General features: G+C 41.5%; 1 protein-coding gene across 1 annotated transcript in view; it reads left to right on the plus strand.

The window, feature by feature from the left end:
- Window positions 1–18,998, plus strand: part of SLC6A11 (solute carrier family 6 member 11) — a 109,667-nt gene extending 90,669 nt beyond the window's left edge. Inside the window, exons 8-14 of the mRNA XM_074550121.1 lie at window positions 5,279–5,403; window positions 7,520–7,632; window positions 9,201–9,338; window positions 12,001–12,103; window positions 12,800–12,900; window positions 14,176–14,346; window positions 17,104–18,998. Of these exons, the coding sequence (XP_074406222.1) occupies window positions 5,279–5,403; window positions 7,520–7,632; window positions 9,201–9,338; window positions 12,001–12,103; window positions 12,800–12,900; window positions 14,176–14,346; window positions 17,104–17,256 (904 nt within the window). The 3' untranslated portion in view covers window positions 17,257–18,998. The remainder of the gene's footprint in view (window positions 1–5,278; window positions 5,404–7,519; window positions 7,633–9,200; window positions 9,339–12,000; window positions 12,104–12,799; window positions 12,901–14,175; window positions 14,347–17,103) is intronic.
- Window positions 18,999–20,758: the final 1,760 nt, after the last annotated feature.

Here is a 20,758-nt window from a genome sequence, read left to right on the forward strand (position 1 = left end):
ATCTGAGCCTTCCACAGCCCCTCAGCACACTCAGAGATAGAAATTTCCTGTGAAAATACAGGATATCATTGAATGTGTGTGCATTACTTAAGCTGCTCTTTGAAAAGTACTACCAGAAATTATCATTAAAAATCACCTCAGTTTTGTCCATGCTCTGACTGCCACTTTTCCCCATTTTTTGGGAAGTTTGCAGTCCCCAACCCAGAGGGAATGGGGGGCATTTCATGGTTTATCTCTGTATTCCCAAGGAGGGAATTGCCAATGGCTTCAGGAGGTTTTCATCTCTCCTGAGTCAATGTCCAAAGGATTGATTTGCACAAAATCCCTGTTTCACACCTCTGGCATGGGCAGCAATATGAGCACTAGTCTTTTCTGCTGAAATTCATAGTTATTGAATTAGTTCTACTAAAATTCCTACAAGGACAGTTTGGTTGTAGTGACTCCATTGAGATCTCCAGACAGAGAATTAGAATTTCATTTTTCTGTAAGGGAAATAACACAGTCCAAAAGTGAAAGAATCCTAAACAAACCACCCCCAAACCCTCAAATTTATTTAAATTCTTAATTACAGTTTGACTTGGAGACCTCAGGAGGCAGTTTTAGGAAATGCTCCTTCTTTCCATATCTTAGCAAGACAAAATGTTTCGCTGCAGAAAGTGGTGTGAGTCCTTCAGAGCTGCTGCTAATGAACCTTTTCCCTAATTAGCACAAGCTTTAGCAAAGACACCACTCCTCTCCTCTCTTATTCAGTTTTATTTAAATTTCTTTCCAGCTGTATCCCAGCTAGAAAGAGTCAGTGCCTCAAGGAGTGCAGGAATGCTTTTCCTGAGTTTTTTTGTTTTGTTTTACAAAAAGCAGAATTTTGGATTTATGGAATTTTCTTTCCTTCTCCCTGAACCCTGGGGCTCTGCTCTGAAGCTGCAGAGCAGGATCCTGCAGCCAAACACCTTTTACTCCATCCAGGCTCCACAATTCCCCTCACAAAACATTCCCCAAATTTCCCAGCTAGGAAACAGATGTTAATGTGTCCTGACATGTGATTTTTAATGAGTCTGAGGGAAGGGGGAGGACAGCAGTGATGAGCAGAACGTGGCCAAGCTGGGCAGGGCAAGACATAAACAGAGCTCTGATGTGAAAACCATAATTGTGTATTCTTACCAGCGCTTTAAAATAATAAAATCAAGCAGGTGTTTTTTTTTCTCCTGCAATTCCCACAACCCGATTGTAACATCATTGTTTTCTGCTCTTTATTACTCCATTTACTTCCCTTTCCTCAGGGAAAATTGCAGGAGAAAATAATGGCAGGAGGTGGGAATTGGGAAGGTCTGAACTGCACATGGGCCTGGTGAATTTAAAGATTTTAATTTAAAAAATTTAAAGATTTAAACCTGATTTAATTCGTTAATGTGGTAAATGAATTGCAAAAGTCACTTCATGTCTTTGAATGGGAAATGAATTTTTATCATCCTTACGTATCTTTCATTGAAAAATATAACAGAGCTCTGATGTGAAAATGACAATCTTTTATTCTAATCAGCACTTTAAAATAATAAAATCAAGCTGGGGGGCTATTCTGCTACAATTCTCACAGTCTGATTGTACCATCATTGTTTTCTGCTTTTTTTTTACTCCATTTACTTCCCTTTCCTAAGGGAAAATGGCAGGAGAAAATAATGGCAAGAGTTGGAATAATGGCAGGAATTGGAATAATGTCAGGAATTGGGAAGGTCTGAACTGCACATGTGCCTTGTGAATGTAAAGATTTTAATTTAAAGAATCTAAAGATTTAAACCTGATTTAATTCATTCATGTGGTAAATGAATTGCAAAAGTCACTTCATGTCTTTGAATGGGAAATGAATTTTTATCATCTTTACATAACTTTATTGGAAAACATAAAAAAAATTCCTCCCAGGGTATCCCAGATTGTGGATCCCAAGTGAATCCTCTGAGAGGTGAAACCCTGGCAGTGTTTCCCTACAGGGATCACACACAGCTGTGCTGATGTTTCCTCTCATTTTTATACACCTCAGGATCGCAAATCCATTCCCAGGTACAAGTCCAGGGTCAGCTCCCCTGTTCCCAGTGTGGAGCAGGAGATAAAGGAGGGATTTCTCACATGGAGAAAATTTTTAAGACCTGAACATTTGTCCTTTGTCAAGTTTCTAGCCTAGGAGGAAAACAGAAATGGGAAATTCTCAATTGGGTCTGTAGGAACCCATAAAGGCAAGGAAGGGACTGGAGGGATGCCAGGGGCTCTGTGGGCTCAGAGAGGTTCCTCAAGGAAGGCTGGATGAATTTTCAGAAGTGTCCTGCCTGTCAGACAGGGAGAGGAGAAGTGATGCACATCTTCAATTATTCAGGTGATTGGCAGGAGTTTAATTTGCAAGAATGTGAAGTTTTCATAAAAATTTGAAGTTTTCCTTTCACTTGAAATCAGTCTGGGCTTCAGTCAGGCTCTGATGCCCTGCTGCCAAGGGTGCACATAAAAAATTCACTTTGCCCTTCCCATGGTTCCTGAGCATTTGTGGTTTAAAACTCATTGGTTTCACAATGAATGGATCCAGACCCTCAGGGCTCTGAGGATGAGGGAAGAGACGTGGAGGATCTGACTCCAGGTTTCAGAAGGCTGATTTATTATTTTATTATATATATTATATTAAAACTATACTAAAAGAACAGAAGAAAGGATTTCATCAGAAGGCTGGCTAAGAATAGAAAAAAGCTGAAATTCACTCAGAAGTTCAAGAAGGGGCTGATTTTTCTTTTTTTTTTTTTTTTTTTGTATCTCTGCTAAGCACAACGGCCTCTGTGCTCGTCAGTCCTTTATTTTGGATTGCTACTTTGCTTTAAAACGTCCCAAGTGTAGAACTGGCCTGGCTGGGCACAACTACAGGGAGAATTTCATATGAAAAGCGAATAAATCAAGGTTGGAATTGTATTTTCAGCAAGTGTTTCGCTGCAAATGAACAGTGTGAGAGAGAATCCAGGCATGAGGGAAGTGTAAACATCACTGCACATGTCCATGTCTGAGTCTCCATTACAAATGGGAATATTCATTCTTTTTCTTTGCTGGGCACATTTTAGCAATTTGTAGATGTTGTGCCACAGGGCACAAGTACAGGGAGAATTTAGTATGAAAAACAAATAAGTAAAGGTTAGAATTGTATTTCAGCAAGTATTTCACTGCAAATGAACAGTGTGAGAGAGAGACCAGGCATGAATCAAGTGTGAACATCACCTGTCCATGTCTGAGTCTCCAGTACAAATGGGAATATTCATTCTTTTTCTTTGCTGGGCACATTTTAGCCATTTGTAGATGTTGTGCCACAGAGATTATTTTTACTCTGAATTTGTTGTGAGAACATAAAACCTTGCCAAAATAATAGTTCAAATGAAGTGTAGCTGAGGTGATGAGAGGGAGCCAAAGCCTCCCATGGCCCCAGGCTGAGCTGGTGCTTGGCTTTCCTGCTCCCTGCCAGGGCAATGTGTGTGTCTGGGGCTCAGTGAGTCCCAGGGCAGTCAGGAGAGCTTTGGGCACATCTGGCAGCCACTGCAGGGCTCTTCAGTGAAGGAATAGGATGCTGGAACTGCTCACCTCATTCTGAGCTCCAAAAATGGATGAGAAGTTGCAGGATAGAAATACTAAATTAGACAAATATTTAGTAGGGAGATCAACAGAGAGGTTTGGAGGGAATAATTGCCAGGACATGGAAGTAGGATTTGTCTCCGATTCTCAGCAGCAAATCTGTGACAACGATGTGATCTTTGCTGAATTATTGAAGGTGGGAATTAGGAATCTGCTGGATTTTACAGGGTCCTTTTTTCTCATTGATAACTTGCACAAAAATTTGCTTCAGAGCCACAGTGGGATGGGGATAAAGCAGATTAAGGGATGGGCTGGAGGCAGCCCCAGGCTTGCCTTGTGTTTCGGTGGGTTAGAACCATAATTTACCCCAGACATGCAGGTTGGATTGTTACTCTCTCAAGCACACAGCTGCCTCTGCAAACAGTCCCCAAGGAGGGACTGTCAGCATCCATCATCTGTCACTCCTGGAGAGCTGTCAGAGCAGCAGGAACAGAAATATTTATATTTCCCTGGGCTCTGGGGGAAATCACACCTTTCTGCAGGAGGATCTTCCCTTTCTGCAAAGTGATTTACCCTGGTGACGTTTCCAGCCTGGGCAAAGAAATCCTCCTTCACCTTGGCCTTGTCCTTGTGGTGGTTTGAAGTGTGGGATGTGTTTGTCTGAGACATCTCTGGCCCTGCACTGCCTTTGCCTATTTTTTTTTTAAATTTTTATTTTTATTTATTACTTTTCATTTCTTAAATAAGTCTAGCAACCAAACTGCATGGATGTATTTTGCCAATATATTGCATGGATATATTTTTCCAGTGCTCTTTAACAGGGATAGAAGGAGCTGAGATCCGACCACAGTTTGGTTTTTTTCCCCCAGCAAACAACATCACCATTTTATAGAGTTTATTGATGAGTTCAATCCCTATGGAATCTATTAGTATAATTATTATTAAAGACATTTTCAGCCTGGGCAAAGAAATCCTCCTTCACCTTGGCCTTGTCCTTGTCGTGGTTTGAAGTGTGGGATGTGTTTGCCTATTTTTATTTTTATTTTTATTTTTATTTTTATTTTTTATTTTTATTTTTATTTTTATTTTTATTTTTATTTTTATTTTTATTTTTATTTTTATTTATTACTTTTCATTTCTTAAATAAGTCTAGCAACCAAACTGCATGGATGTATTTTGCCAATATATCGCATGGATGTATTTTGCCAATATATGGCATGGATACATTTTTCCAATGTTCTTTAACAGGGATAGAAGGAGCTGAGATCTGACCACAATTTGGTTTTCTTTGCTCCAGCAAACAAACATCACCACTTTATGGAGTTTATTAATGAGTTCTAATATCCTCTGGAACCTATTAGTATAATTATTATGGAGAAATTGTCCTTAACAATTATTACATGTTTGTCATAGTTTTACTTGTTTTTTAAAGATTTTACTTGGAAAATGCAAGGGCCTTGCAACAAGTCAACTCCAGCAGTTAAAACACAAGCAAGGATATTCTGATAATCCTCCTAATTCCTGGTTGCTCTCAGGAATAATCTGAGTTGGGACCTGACTGTTAATGAACAACACTGTTAATGAACTTTCCATTCCTGCAGCCCAGGGTTCTGTCAGTCCTCTGGCTGAGTGGATGGAAGAAACCCCAGCTCTGGAGATCAACTGCAGTGTTTTTTATTTATATTTTCAGAGACTGCATCATGCTCTGCTGCTTGAACAGTGGCACAAGCTTTGTTGCTGGTTTTGCTATCTTTTCAGTTCTTGGATTTATGGCTTATGAACAAGGCGTGCCCATTGCAGAAGTTGCAGAATCAGGTGAGTTTCTAAAAGCAGATTTCTGAGTTAACAAAATTGCCCAGAGGCTGAGGCCAGAGTTCACAGTCTGTGGATGAGATGACTCAATGGAATAACTGCTGCAGGAAGATTTCTGAACTGTTTTTGTGGCCACACATTTGTGTGGGAAAAAGATGAATGTTGCTGTGCATAGAACCGAAATCATGAATTCAAGGAGTCACAAATTACACAAACTTTCTCCAGCTGAGCATCCAGAATGTTGTTCAGCAGAGATAAACTCAGCTGGGAGTGTTAATCCTCATCTGCATTCCACCTTTTTTCGGTGAGACAGACTGAAATCCACAAATATGTATTCTTTCTGGAAAAAAAAAATTATAAAGGATATTAAAGAAAAAAGAAGCTGCAGCTGTTAAAATGAGAAATCAGAAGGGCACACAGGCAGAGATTTATGAAAAATTAACCATCCACAACCACCATTGGAGCTGGGCATCCGATGGAAGTTACTCCACACCTTTGTGGCTGTAACATCCTCAAGCAGGAGAAAAAGAGCAGGAGGCTGCACCCCCCCCAAAAAAAACCAAAAAAACAAAAAAAAAACCCAAAAACCCCAAACCAAAACAAAAACAAACAAAAAACCCCTTAAAAAAATTAACACCAAGCCAATGTAATGCTGAGCTGTTGAGGATGAAAAATTACTGTCATGGAGTTAATCCCAGGAAAACTGCAAAACAAGCAGGGTTTCACTGATGGAAAATATTTATCTTTTCCTAAAATCCATACAACTGGTTTCCACTTTATTAGAGGAGTTTGTAAATGCTGCTTTAAATGAAGAAGCAGCAGAGTGTGACAGATCTGCACTGAAGTTCCTGCAGCAGGAGCACAGAGTTCTCCTTTACTGGCCTTTGTGCCCCTGCTTTGAAAGCTGGCTGGCTTCCTAAAAAAACATCTGATAAATAAAACCAGAAAAACATGAGCAAGGCGAGAAGGTGCCTGAGCAGATCTGAGAAGTTATCAGTTACAAAAATGTTCCATTTTGAAGGTTTTTTCTAAATATGTAGCCGATGTCACACAGCAGCAGCAGCAGCTGCACCCCAAAACACAGAGCAGGATGGGAACCAACCTGAAGAAAAATAGGAGAAAAAAGAAAGACTTCAGGATATATTCCTAAGTTATAGATGAAGACTCCAGGATATGTTTTTAAGTTATATAAGGCAATCACAGGAGCACAGCTATGATTTATTCAGGGATGTTTGTAGAGCTGCACATCCACACAAAAAAAAGGGGAACAGAAAGCTTTGGGATGTCTGAAGAGAAGCTGAGCATCCTTTGGCCAGGGTTGTGCCGTTTCTGATAAAATTGTTTTAGACTATGAGAGATGCAGAGTTTGTCAAGAGTTCAGCCCTGGGATTTTGCTCTTGACTATTCCAATGTCTATTTTGGGGAGTTTGGTTTTTTCAGGCATATATGTTTAAAAGCTGATGTAAATTCACACACACACACACACACACACACACATATATATATATATATATATATGTTGTAAATTTCCAGGTGGGGATACTAGCAGGGCTTCTATTTTAATGATAGTGTTACTGTCTATATGATGATTAATGGGAATAGTTCTTTATAAGGGAATAATTTTTAGGGATATGTTGCTAGTGACCAGATAGGTTGTTCTGTGATTCCATTTCCATTGCCTAAGAAGAGCACAATATTTTTTGACTTTTCATAGACATCTGACTTGGTTAGAATTAGTCTGTTTTAGAAACCTTGTTCCAGAGCCCTGACTCAGAAGCTCAGGGCTTTTGTTTTTTTGATGTTTAAAGACACTGAATTTTGTTAGAGGTACTGTTGACAAACTCTGCGAAGAATCAGGTTGTGGTGGGCTGACCCTGAGCAGCAGCTGGGCATCCACACTCTCAGCTTCCACAGGGGATGGGGAAGGGAGCAGGAAGAGGAAAGGTGAGAAAATGGCTGTGTCTACATAAAATAGTGTGAAAAGTGATGCCGAGTGAGCCCTGCTCACTTTTGGTGTCACAATGCTGTTCTCCCACAGCTCAGGCTGCTCTGGAGGAGCTGAACTCCATCTCAAACTCCCACACAACTATAAACTTCTCATTTCTTTATTCCTTTTCAGGACCAGGGCTTGCATTCATTGCTTACCCTAAAGCTGTCACCATGATGCCTCTGTCTCCTCTGTGGGCAGCTCTGTTCTTCATGATGCTCATCTTCCTGGGCTTGGACAGTCAGGTATGAAACAAACCCCACTGCAAGGAGCTTTAGCTTTTTATTTCCACCTCCCCAACAGGTGGAAATCACCCCTAAACAGCATCAGCCTGATGAATGACTGAACCCTAACTTGATTCTTTGCTATTTTAAATCTCCGTTGTGATTCTGGATATTCCTTCATGATTCACTGCAAAGGCTGGCTCAGCCTGACTCCAGCTCTCATTATTAACATGGAAATCAGTCTGAACTTCAACAGGCTGATTAAAATTCACGCTTCAGTAAAATACCAGCCCATTCTTCAAGCACTTGGCAATGAATTTTGAAGCTGAATATCAGATAGGGATAATGTAATTTTCTATGGTGTATTTTTACTGCAAGATACCCTAGCAAGGAATGTGCAGTCATATCCTGCAGCAAAGGGGCAGCACAGAAGTCGTTGTCCTTGTGTGACTGTAAAAATTACAAAAGCTGCTCAAAGAAAAATGTGAAGTGCCTGAGAGTTTTAGCATGCAGCTCAGCCCTTGGCATCACTGGGTGCAGAAAGTTTATGATTCTAAAGCTCAGCAGTGCTCGTTCTGCATGACATTTCCAATCCTTAAATTTAATGTTTTAATAACTGCTCTTTTTAATGATCTAACAGGTTCTTAAAAGACTTTTTTTTTTTTTTTTAAGTGAGCAGTTCCTGGATTCTGCTCTTGACTATTCCAATGTCTATTTTGGGGAGTTTGGTTTTTTCAGGCATATATGTTTAAAAGCTGATGTAAATTCACACACACACACACACACACACACACACACATATATACATATATATATGTTGTAAATTTCCAGGTGGTGATACTAAAAGGGCATCTATTTTAATGAGTGTTAATATCTATATGATGATTAATGGGAATAGTTCTTTATGAGGGAATAAGTTTTAGGAATATGTTGCTGGTAACCAATAGGTTGTTCTGATTCCATTTCCATTGCCTAAGAAGAGCACAATATTTTTTGACTTTTCATAGATATCTGACTTGGTTAGAATTAGTCTGTTTTAGAAACCTTGTTCCAGAGCCCTGACTCAGAAGCTCAGGGCTTTTGTTTTTTTGATGTTTAAAGACACTGAATTTTGTTAGAGGTACCTGGCTTGGGCATTCAACAGCTCTGGGGAAATTCTCTCTTCTGGTAAATGGAGAGAACTTCCCCCAAACACTGCTGCTCCTTTAGCAGGTTGGAGGATTCATGGCAAAACTGGCAAAAGTGTCTGGAGTGACATGATCCCAATGAAGGCTTTGTACAATATTTATTCCCATTCAAGCCACATTTGAAAGGTTTAATTTTCATTTAGTCCACCTGCTACAGGGTAAATGCAGTCTGGGATAATATTAGAGAATCCAACTGTTTGAATTTGGTGGAAATCCATAACTTTGGACTTTTTCATTTGGAGATGTTCCTCTCAGCTTGAGCTTCTGCTTATGGAGCATCCCCAGGGATCACCCACCCAGTGTGATGAAAACACAGCAGGATATTTAAAGTGTTAGGTGGCAAATGCATGGCAGCAGCCGAGGAGACAGTTTTGAGTGGATCTTTGCTGTTGTCTGTTGCAGTTTGTGTGTGTGGAAAGCATTGTGACAGCCGTGGTGGACATGTACCCCAAGGTGTTCCGCAGGGGCTACAGGAGGGAGCTGCTCATCCTCGGCCTCTCCGTCGTCTCCTACTTCCTCGGCCTCATCATGCTAACTGAGGTGAGAGCTCTGAGGGGTTCACACCCTCTGAACCCGAGAGAAGCAGAGAAAAGAATGATCAAAACAATTCTTATCTCGTTTGCTGTGTCTGTGCTGTGCCAAAGCAGAATGCAATGTGGAGGTTGTTCACCCAAAGTGATGGGGGTTTGTTTCCTTGGCCTCTCAGGGCCAAAGGTGTGTGTTGGGACTGTTGGCTCACAATCACAATATTCTGTGCAGCTGAGCTGGGTGCTTGTGCAGATTCAGTTCAGATACAGTATAATATAATTTAGAATAATATAATATAATACAATAAAGTGTGGTGGTGTTCGCAGGGTCCCAGGATGAGGGAAGTGATGAGGATCTGACTCCATGTTTCAGAAGGCTGATTTATTATTTTATGATATATATTGTATTAAAAGAAAACAATGTGTTAAAACTATACTAAAAGAATAGGAGAAAGGATTTCATCAGAAGGCTAGCAAGGAATAGAAAGGAATGATAATAAAATCTTGTGACTTTCAGAGGCAGCTGACTGTGATTGACCATTAATTAGAAACAACCAACACAGACCAATCACAGATGCACCTGTTGCATTCCACAGCAGCAGATAATTTTTGATTTTCTTTTCCTCTGAGGCCTTCTCAGGAAAAAATCCTGGCAAAATGGATTTTTCGGAAAATATGGTGACAATAAAGTAATTAATTAGCCTTCTGATATCAATGAATGCATCACTTTCTCCCTTCTCCCCCACTTTCTCCCCTGCTTGTCCTGAACTGCTCAGAGAGAAAGAACTTGTGGTTCTTACCACCACAGATAAAGCACAAGAACCTTTGCCACAGACAGGAATGTGGCCACAAAATACTTGAGAGGCTGCTCTCAGCTCCTGTGTAACATCTGAAATTGGAAAAGTAGCTTTGTTTTATCAGCTGAGCTCAGAAGATGTTTCAATCAGAAATACACAGCCCAGCCAAGGAAATTCCATCTGCTTTGCACCAGCCAGCCACATACACTGATTGTGGCTCCTGCTTGCTCACCCTGGGCAGGAACAACCACACTTTGGGTGGAAAGAGCAATAAAGAAGATGAAGTAAAGTGAAAGGAAAAATCAAACCATCTTTGGTTTCCGGATCAGCAGGCCATGTCAATCAGTGCAGCTGACTGACACACTGATCATGGCTTCTGCTTGCTTGCCCTGGGCAGGAACAGCCACATTTTGGATGGAAAGAACAATTAAGATGAAGTGAAAAGAGAAAATCAAACCATCTTTGGTTTCCAGATCATCAGCCATATCAATCAGTGCTGCCAATCTCTGAGCAGAAATTTTGTGTCCCTTCCAACTTGGAGTAATCTGGAATTTGCAACATTAATATTTAATTACACTAATTAAATCTCCCTCTCTGATAAGAGATATGATGCTCTGTGTGAAATAATGCATTGAACAGAAATTTTATATTCTTATTGACTTTATATTTACCTGTAAGTCATTCTTATTCTCAGTGAAATAAATCATCTTTGCTATGCAAAATGGGAAATCTTGGAATAACCCCTCCACAGGGCACATGCTGATCAGAGCACTGAGAGATATTAAGATATACTAAGAAATATAAGAAAAGAAATGTAAAGAAATATAAACCTGAGGAGCACAAGGGAAGCAAGTTGTTCAAACTGCAGGAATATCCACGCAGGGGTTTTGTTCTCCTCACCTTGTATTGTCTTAGTTGGTTGATTTCTAAATTTGCATTTTGCTCAGGTATTTGCTGAGCCTCACCATGATGATTTTGCTGTAGAAATTTCATTTTTTTTCCTATTTTTAGGATTCTAAAAATCCTAAAAATCTTCCATCTGCAGAAAGTTGTCTGAGATGCAATGGATCTCATGAGCTCCCCAAAAACCATTACATCCCAACTGAGGAGCTCATCTCAAGCCCCCCTTTCCTTCTTTGGAATTCCTTTCCTTTGAAATGCTCTCTTGTGAACTCCTGCTCCTCATTATTTCAATATTAAATACAGATGTGATAAATTATTGTGTCTCACATAAAAAGTGTAATATTATGTATATAATTTTAATTATGTCTTACATAAAAAGCATAATATTATCCATAAAACTTTAATTATTTGAACCCTAATGTTATTGATTGGATAATTCTTATTTCTTTTCCTTTGTGACAAATAATAAAGACTTGTTTCACTCATGTGGCTTCAAGTCTGTGAGCTGCATTCACACTTTTTAGGTCACTTTACTCAATTTTTAGTCCCTACACCATCAGAGAGGGATTTTTGTAGCAACAGATTTTACCTTCTTTCCCCACATTTTAATTAATTATTTTACATATTAATAACACAGACACAGAACCAGGATCTGGAGGTCAGAATCACCTGGGAATATCTACAGCTTGATGTGATAAAAAACAAGAGGTAAAAGCAGGGAGGTGGGAGAGCATTTTTGGAAAAAAAAAAATCAAATTTACTTCTCTCCACTCCAGATTTACCATCCTTAAAGAAGTGCAGAGTAAAAAAACAAACCAAGAAATTAAAATTCTTTGTTCAAGAAGGAACCAACTTGAATAGGAAGCTTGCCAGGGAGCCAACAGCTTGACAGTGTAATTAAAAGAGATTTGCTATTAAATATTCCTACTGGTGCCAACCCAAATTTTTTTCCCCTTTTGCTATTTTCTCTTCCAGGGTGGGATGTATGTGTTCCAGCTCTTTGACTCCTATGCAGCCAGTGGGATGTGCCTGCTCTTTGTGGCCATATTTGAGTGTGTCTGCATAGGCTGGGTGTATGGTGAGTGATGAAAATTGCCGTTTTTCTTATCAAAGTTTTCTATTTGCATAAAAACAAAGTGACAACCTTATACCTTTATGGAATAGGACCTTCCACATTCCCATTCCCCCAAAAAGAATCATAAATGCCTTTTTCTCCACAAAGATGCACAGGAAAATTTCTCTTTGTAAAGCACCACAGAACTGCAGATCACACGTGCCCAGTTATCCCTGGCTTCACACATGAGCACCTAAATATATTTACATATATAAATTATATTTATATATAAAATAAATACTCTTGGCTGGGGTTGTTTACACCCTGATCCCACAACAAAGAGAATAAACCAACTAAGCAGAATATATTAGGTTTATATTTGCTTTGAAGGAAAGCAAAACTCAAGGTGTGGAGGAAAAAGGAGAGTAGGACTAAATGAAATGTTCATATTTTTGCGACAGCTTGTGCCACACTAATGAAACCTCCCTCTCTGATAAATGATACAATGATCTGTATGAAATAAAAGTTTTATAGCAGCAGAAGTTTTATAGCAGCAGGAATTGTAGATCAACCCCTTAGTGCAGATGGGAGGGAGGAGTTTTCCAGGGAAAGAGGAGCAGCTTCAGCCTTCCCCTGTCTGTCTTTCCCTGCTTTAAATCCTGACCTGGACAGCCCCTTCCATGTGCACTCTACATCTGCTTTTCCTTTGGTTTTGGGCAGGCAGCAATCGCTTTTATGAGAACATTGAAGACATGATTGGGTACAAACCTGTGTCGTTGATTAAGTGGTGCTGGATGGTCCTAACTCCAGGTATTTGTGCAGTAAGTACAGAATGTCCAAAACACTTGTTTCAGATATAAAGAGGGGGTTCTGTAAATCTTTTTTCTATTTTTGCTGCTGCTAATACTTGAGAGAAACGCCTCTGTTGATTTATAGGATGTATTGCAAATAAAAAACACCCTGTAGGATCAGTAAAATTGTTAAATATCTGTAAAATTGTTAAATATTCAGTGAAAAACCTTAGTATGTACAATCAAAGGAACACAAGTAATGCCAGGGCCCTAAATGAAGATTTGCCAGAACAAGAGAGATGTTTTTCTCTGTACTTGGTGCACTTTGTGTGCCAACACACAGCCCAAGCTCCTCCAGACTTGTGCTAGGTCCTTTGCTGCTTTCTCCTCTCTTCTCCTCTCTCTTTGGGGGAGAGTGGATGTTTTCCAAAGGAGAAAAGACATTTTTTACTTTTAAAAGTAGCAGGAGAGGCCAAAAGCCCATCCCATGGGCATGAAGGAGGGGAAGGAAGCTGGTGCCAGCTCTGCAGAGCTGTGGCAGCGTCACAGGGACAAAGACAAAAAACCAGCATGAGCTGATTGCCCTTAAAATTGAGGCTGAGATGCCAAAACCCCTTCCAGCTGTGCAACACTCCAGCGATGGCAGCTGCAAACCACAGCAGCTGGGGCACCTCGAGATCCAGGCTCCCATTTGCAAAGTTAGGAAAATTTCTGACCCATTTGCACCAAATCTGAAATGGCCTCCATACCATTTGCACTCGTTTCACCACTTTGGGGAAAATTACATGGTAGCTTTTCTCTATTTCATACATTGAAATGGTCCAAGCTGCTTGATTAGAAATGGAGACAGATTTTTTTAGGGTTTTTGGCAGGATGAAAGCATTGGAACTGCAGATACACACAGTGGATTAAAGCAACTTCAAAAATTTTGGCTTTCATTTTTCATCCTGACAGGTTGGAGAGAACCCAGCTCATGTTATTTAATCACAGCTGGTTCACTGTAGCAAAACTTAATCTTTCCTGCCCAGGTGCTGTTTGCCATCAAAGTGCTGGGTTTATTGTCATCAAGAGGTAAATAGGATTAAACTTGAAAGGTTGCTCGTTCCTGCAGGAGCCTCTGAGATGTGTTATTTAAGCTGTACAGGAAAGAGGATGTTGCTGGTGGGTTTTTTGCTGTGAGTGAAGAGCGTCCCTCTGCTCTCCCTCCTCAGGGAGCCTGGCCTGGCCTAAACACTCAGCCAAATCCTTGTTACACACACAGGCTTTGCCCAGATACCTCTGACAACACATCCCTGCTTGTTTCAGGGAATCTTCATCTTTTTCCTGGTGAAATACAAGCCCCTGAAGTACAACAATGTGTACATCTACCCTGACTGGGGCTACGGCATCGGCTGGATGATGGCACTCTCCTCCATGGTCTGCATCCCGCTGTGGATCTGCATCAAGCTCTGGAAGACAGAGGGCACCTTCATGGAGGTGAGAGAGAGCTGCTGAGCAGTGATGCTGCAAAAAGAGCTGGGAAGCAGGGGGACTCCTCACCTCTCGGGAGTTCTGCTGGTCAAAGTGACTCTGAGATGTGTTAGAAAGTCTCTTTTTCCAGCCTGGCAGTCAAAGAAGGAGTCAGAGCTCTTCATTTCTCATTCTCAAGGTTTTTGATTGTTTCTTATCTATAAAATTCTTTCTCTGAGCTGCTGATGTCTGTTCAGCAGGTCAGACAGAGGCACATTGACCACCCTCAGGGTGGTGTTGTCTTTTTATACTAAAAAACTATGTGTACACTATTTACAATAACTTCCCAATACCTATCACCTATGTCAGACAGTGAGTTTCTACCTTAAACCAATCCAAAAGTGCCAACATCACCCAGAAGATGGAGGCCAAGAAGAAGAAGAAGAAGACTGGACACACCCAGATTCTTCCATCTTGCCTCCTGAACCCCCATTCTAAAAACCCCAAAATCTATTTTTCACCCCATGAAAAACTAACTATCATTCTACTTAGACTTTCGTGGCTTGCAGATCCTCATATAAGGTTGGTAATTTTTTCCATGGGTCAGGATCAAAGGCACAGGGGTCTTGGGCTCTGTGCCAGGGTCTCTGAGCCCCCTGGCAGGGGTTTGAGCCATTCAGGACAGCCAGAGGGATGTCCTGAGTTCCACCACTCACCTGCATCCTTTGATCAGAACAGCAGTGCCACATCCCTGTTCCCTGCCTTAGGGCTCTCAGCCGCTGCTGGAAAGAGAATTCTGAACTTTCTCTGCTTTATTCTCAACTCCTGTTGGGTTTTTTGCTGCCAGTGGTAAACTAACCAATTTAAGGTGCTCTGTCCCAGCACAATTTGTAGCTTAAAATGTCTGTAACATCACTCAGATCCCTCAAGGTTTGTACCAGCCATTCCCTTTTTCCATGATTTTTGTTTGTATTGCCCGGATTTTCTCCAAGACCTGGGCTGCCCACATTCCCATTTTCTGCAGAGTTTTCCTAATTTCAGTTCTCTAAATGAGAAGCTCAGGCAAATAAAGAGATTTGGTGGAATTTCTTACGGTTGGTGTCAGGTTAGCTCAGGTCTAGGCTGAGGTTATTATCAAATTTAAGCTTGGAAGATGCTCGTTTCTGTGGAAGCTCCAAAGAAAGGCAGTGAAGGAAGCAATAGTGGAAAAAACAAAAATACAAAACTTTTTCAGCTATTTGGGATTCTAACATTGCAGAAAAGCCTCATTTTGTCCATATTGCAAAGACTCTGTTCAGCTGGTTAAATGCAACCTGGAGACTGCCTATCACTCAATCCCTCCAGGTTTGTACCAACCATTCCCTTTTTCCATGGTTTTCATTTGTGCTGCCAGGATTTTCTCCAGGAGCTGGGCTGCCCACTTTCCCATTTTCTGGAGAGTTTTCCTAATTTCAGTTCTCTAAATGAGAAGCTCAGGCAAATAAAGAGATCCAGTGATTTGGTGTCAGGTTAGCTCAGGTCTAGGCTGAGGTTATTATTAAATTTAAGTTTGGAAGTTGCTCGTTTCTGTGGAAGCTCCAAAGAAAGGCAGTGAAGGAAACAATAGTGGAAGAAACAAAACTACAAACCTTTATCAGCTATTTGGAATTCTAACATTGCAGAAAAGCCTCATTTTGTCCATATTGCAAAGACTCTGTTCAGCTGTTTAAATGCAACCTGGAGACTGCCTATCACTCAATCCCTCCAGGTTTGTATCAACCATTCCCTTTTTCCATGGTTTTCATTTGTGCTGCCAGGATTTTCTCCAGGAGCAGGGCTGCCCACATTCCCATTTTCTGGGCAGTTTTCCTAATTTCACTTCTCTAAGTGAGAAACTCAGGCAATTAAAGAGATTCACTGGAATTTTCTGACATTTGGTGTCAGGTTAGCTCAGGTCTAGGCTGAGGTTATTATCAAATTTAAGTTTGGAAGTTGATCGTTTCAGTGGGAGCTCTATCCAAAGAAAGGCAGTGAAGGAAGCAATACTGGGAGAAACAAAAATAAAAATGTTTTTCAGCCATTTGGGATTCCAACATTGCAGAAAAGCCTCACTTTATCCAAATTGCAGACTCTGTTCAGCTGCTTAAACACAGCCTGGAGACTGCCTAGGAAATCTTTACTGGATAGATAAACTAAAACTGAATTGTCCATGATTTAGTTGTCTCAGAGAGTCAAAAAAGGAAGTCTGCACAAATCTAAACACTAAATATCTCCTCAATTCACCTGTCCCTGCCGGTGAGCAGACTTTGCTGGAGCTGCAGCACTGCAGACAGGTCGTTATCTTTTCCCTGCCAGGATGACAAGAGGATTCTTTGAATCACAGCTGGGAGCTTCTTGAGGAGCCAACTTCCTGCTGTGAGCAGCAACCTTGCCGTGGATGTCATTGCTAGAAAAGTGAAAGCAGATTTTGCTCTATCACAGCTCAATACACCTTGGCTGTCTCTGGTTTATTTGCTTTTTCCAGTGGACATCAGGGATGACAAAATGAGAAACAAAATGTACCTGTAGAACAGACACAGTGCTGAGAGCCTTCATGAAAGGGGATGATTAAATCAACATAAAAATTCACTTTGGTTTGAGCTTTGCCTTCTTTGGTCTGGATTTATCCAGAATTGTGCAGCCTGCAGGTCTGAGGGAAATAAAAGAGAAAAGCAGGAGAAAATCCTTTTCTAATGGATCTATTAAAGAGAGGTGTGTCTGTGACCAAGGAAAACATAATGATTTCCAATTTCTCCAATTTTCTAGAAATTCAGGAAGCTGATTACACCTAGCTCAGACCTGAAAATGCGGGGCAAGCTTGGAGGAGGAGCCTACATTGCAGCAATAAATGACTGCGATGCCAAACTGAAAGGAGATGGCACCATTTCCACCATCACAGAAAAGGAGACACATTTCTGAAAGAACTTTTTTTTCCTTGTTTTATTTTTTTTGTATAAAGAAATAAATAAATTCACTTAATTATAGAGGCTGGCTTGTTTTGCACAGAATTTTATTAACCAGTTAATTTTAAAGTGAAAATTGTATACTTGTTTAAAAAGTGATTTTTTTAAATTACTCTATCCATAATGATTCTGTAAAAGAAAAAGAAATAGTATTATATGGTCTGTTAGTGATGACTTCTTGTAATATGGTGATTCCAGTCAATGTTTTTTTTTTAGACTTTTAGAGGGACCTTGTATAATGTGCTGTAAAACTTTTCTACTTTGATTTGTGGCAGGTGTGATGTTGTATAGACCTTCTAACCTGTAAGCATTTCAGCCCATTTCAGTTGTCCATGTGTGTATATAAAGGGGAGCAGCCTGTCCTGTGGTTTGCTTGGGAAGAAATCTCCTTTCAGGGCGAGTTTGGTGATGCTGACAGCGCCTCAGCTGCTCCCATCTCCTTCCCTCCACCCTCCACTGGCTTCAGCAGGGCTGGAAATGTGGAATGGGCCCATCCTGAGCCACTGTTTTCCTGAAGACTGGATAGAGGCTGGTTCAGAAGGGCTCTGAATTTTGCTGCTGTAAGTTCCTGGTCTCTGCCAGGATGTGTCCCCAAACATTTTCCATTTTCCCCCGTGAGTGGCTGCTCCTGAATTTTGGCCAGCACTTCCCACTCCCTGGAGTGACCTGTGTCTGTGTGAGCTCCTCCAACAGATCAATTTATTTCACAGAGCTGGAGGTGTCCTGAGGGGAAAAGAACAGGTTTAGGACCAGCTTTAGGGCTCTCTCTGTCTGCACAACTCATTCCCCTCCACAGGAATCCAGGATCCTACAGTGCAGCCCTACCCAGCTCCTCTGCTGGCACAGGGTGGGCTTTGGGGTGTCCTGTGCAGGGCCAGCAGCTGGGCTGGATGATCCTTGCAATTCTGATTCCTCTTCGAGGTCCTTCCCAGGTCCCTCAGACCAAGCACTGCTTCCTCTGCCCAGCTGGGATGGAGTTTGAAGTCAGAGCAGGGATTTCTTTAGCAGGAGGTTGGGGTGATGTCGTTTATGCATGGAGGAGCCCCAGGAGGTCATTTCTGTGTGGTGCAGGAGGGGACCCACACAGGGCTCCTGTCACAGAGGGAGCAGTGCTGGGTGTGTCAGTCAGGCCTTGCTCTGGAGTGACTCCCTGGCTTTAAATAATGTGGTTTTGTACGTGGATCCAGCTGCTGGATGGTTGTTCCAGGAGGTGTGCAGACGCCCCAGTATGAAAACTCCTAAACTTTGTCTAAGGATGTGGTTTTTTTACCTGATAATATTCCAAACATGGTTATTTGTTCTGGACAAATTTTTTCTTGGCTTGTTTTTGTTATTTGATGGTTGTGTGAGAAACCTGTGGAGGAACAGCATCCTGCACTGCACAGGATCTGGGGACAAAGACCAGAGACAGCCCAGAAGAAATGTCATAAAACCTGCTGCCTTCTCTGCAACTCCAACCCACCAGAGCTCAGACACAGCACCTGGAGTTGTAAGCAACAGAAATGGCTCCTGACCTTCTCCCAAGGAAATATTTCCCTAGAAATCACTAAATATATCTTAATATTGGCTAGAACTGTACCTGCAGTCAGCACTTCTCTGAGCTCTTGCTGTTACTTCTTAAAAAAAAGCATTTTTATGGAACTGCTTTGTCTCGAGTCACTTCATTAAATCTAATAGAGCCATTTCATTTTTACTTTATCTTATTTTTGTAGAGGTTTATTTTGTGTGTGGCAAGGTGGAAACCTAGCAGAGGACTTCAAATCCTCGAAGTCTTGTTTGCATATCTCCATTGTGAGGTATTTGGGGCAGAACATTTGGAAGAAACCTGGATTTAGAAAGGCACAGAACCATCATTTTGTGCCTCCCTCAGTGGGAGCCAAAACTCAGTCCCATGGGAAAACTGGGAGAGAAATGTTCCAGAATTGAAACCACAGATTGATTTATATACAATGAAAAAACTGAATTGACATTGACACTCCAAAATCTAGGAATTCACATTTTTGGAAGTCCCAACAAGTCAGGACTATTTTTAACAATATTTGTGATTTAGGCTTTCTCTCCACCAACCCAGGCTGCAGAACCAAGGCCCCAAAGCCACACGTGGGTCCTGGGGTGGGTTATGGTAACTCCCAAGGAGAATGTGAAGATATTTTCGGATCAGTGAAGGGAGATGCATCTTTGGGTTGTGTTTGACCTGATTTCAGCACTCCTGAGAACATTTATGTTGTGTTTGGCCTGGATTTAAGGCTCCTGAGCACTTTTAGGTTTTGCTGGGCCTGGATTTCAGGCCAAGAAATGAGAACCTGAGAGAACCTGAGAACCTTTAGGTTGTGTTTGGCCTGAATTTCAGGACTCCTGAGAATCTTCAGGTTGTTCTGGGCCTGAATTTCAGGACACCTGAAAACCTTTAGGTTGTCCTCAGCCTGGATTTCAGATTCCTGAACACCTTTATGTTGTGCTGGGCCTGGATTTCAGGCCAAGAAATGAGAACCTGAGAGAACCTGAGAACCTTTAGGTTATGTTTGGCCTTGATTTTGGAATTCCTGAGAACCTTTAGGTTGTGTTTGACCTGGATTTCAGACTCCTGAGAACATTTAGGTTGTGCTCAGCCTGGACTTAAGACACCTGAGAACCTTTAGGTTGTGCTGGGCATGGATTCAGGCCAAGAAATGAGAACCTGAGAGAATCTAAGAACCTTTAGGTTGTTCTGGGCCTGGATTTGGGACTCCTGAGAACCTTTAGGTTGTGCTCAGCCTGGATTTCAGACTCCTGAAAACCTTTAGGTTTTGTTTGACCTGGATTTCAGACTCCTGAGAAGCTTTAGGTTGTGCTCAGCCTGGATTTCAGGCTCCTCAACACCTTTAGGTCATGCTCAGTCTGGATTTCAGTGTCATTCCCTTGGCAATCAGGATTCTGAGGAAATGCCAAGAGGTTCAGCCCCCGCTCCTGGGGCCATCCATGGGCAGAAAGTGACCCCACACAGGCTGAGGTGATGCCTTGGTGGTTTTGGAACCCCAAATAGGACAGGAAATGATGCCTTGGAGGGGCCCCCAGAGCAGAGGCCAGGCAATGTTAAGAGAATAAAGAGGGGATTTATGAAAGCCTGCAGCAGGCCCAGCCTGGGCAGCCACAGCCTCCAGAGGCTGCACCCAAGGTGGGCCATGGGCACGAGTTTGTCACACAATTATCAGTTTGGGCATTCACACATCAGGGGTTAATGCTCCAATTAGAACTGCAGGGAATGCAGTCATTCACCCCCACTTTGCTCCCCCCAAATAATTTTTGGTTGTACTTTGTGGGGGCCTGAGGCACTGAGGTGTCCTTGAGTCCCAGGCCTACAGAGGAATTGTTGTGTCTGACCAAAAGGAGAAGGCAGTAACCAGCAGTGTGTATGGAGTTTAGATCGTGCATTAATGCAGCACAGGAATTGAAAAATACAAAAGCTAAAACCCTAAAGC

The sequence above is a fragment of the Zonotrichia albicollis genome, chromosome 12, assembly GCF_047830755.1.
Source record: "Zonotrichia albicollis isolate bZonAlb1 chromosome 12, bZonAlb1.hap1, whole genome shotgun sequence".
NCBI classification, from domain to species: Eukaryota; Metazoa; Chordata; class Aves; order Passeriformes; family Passerellidae; genus Zonotrichia; species Zonotrichia albicollis.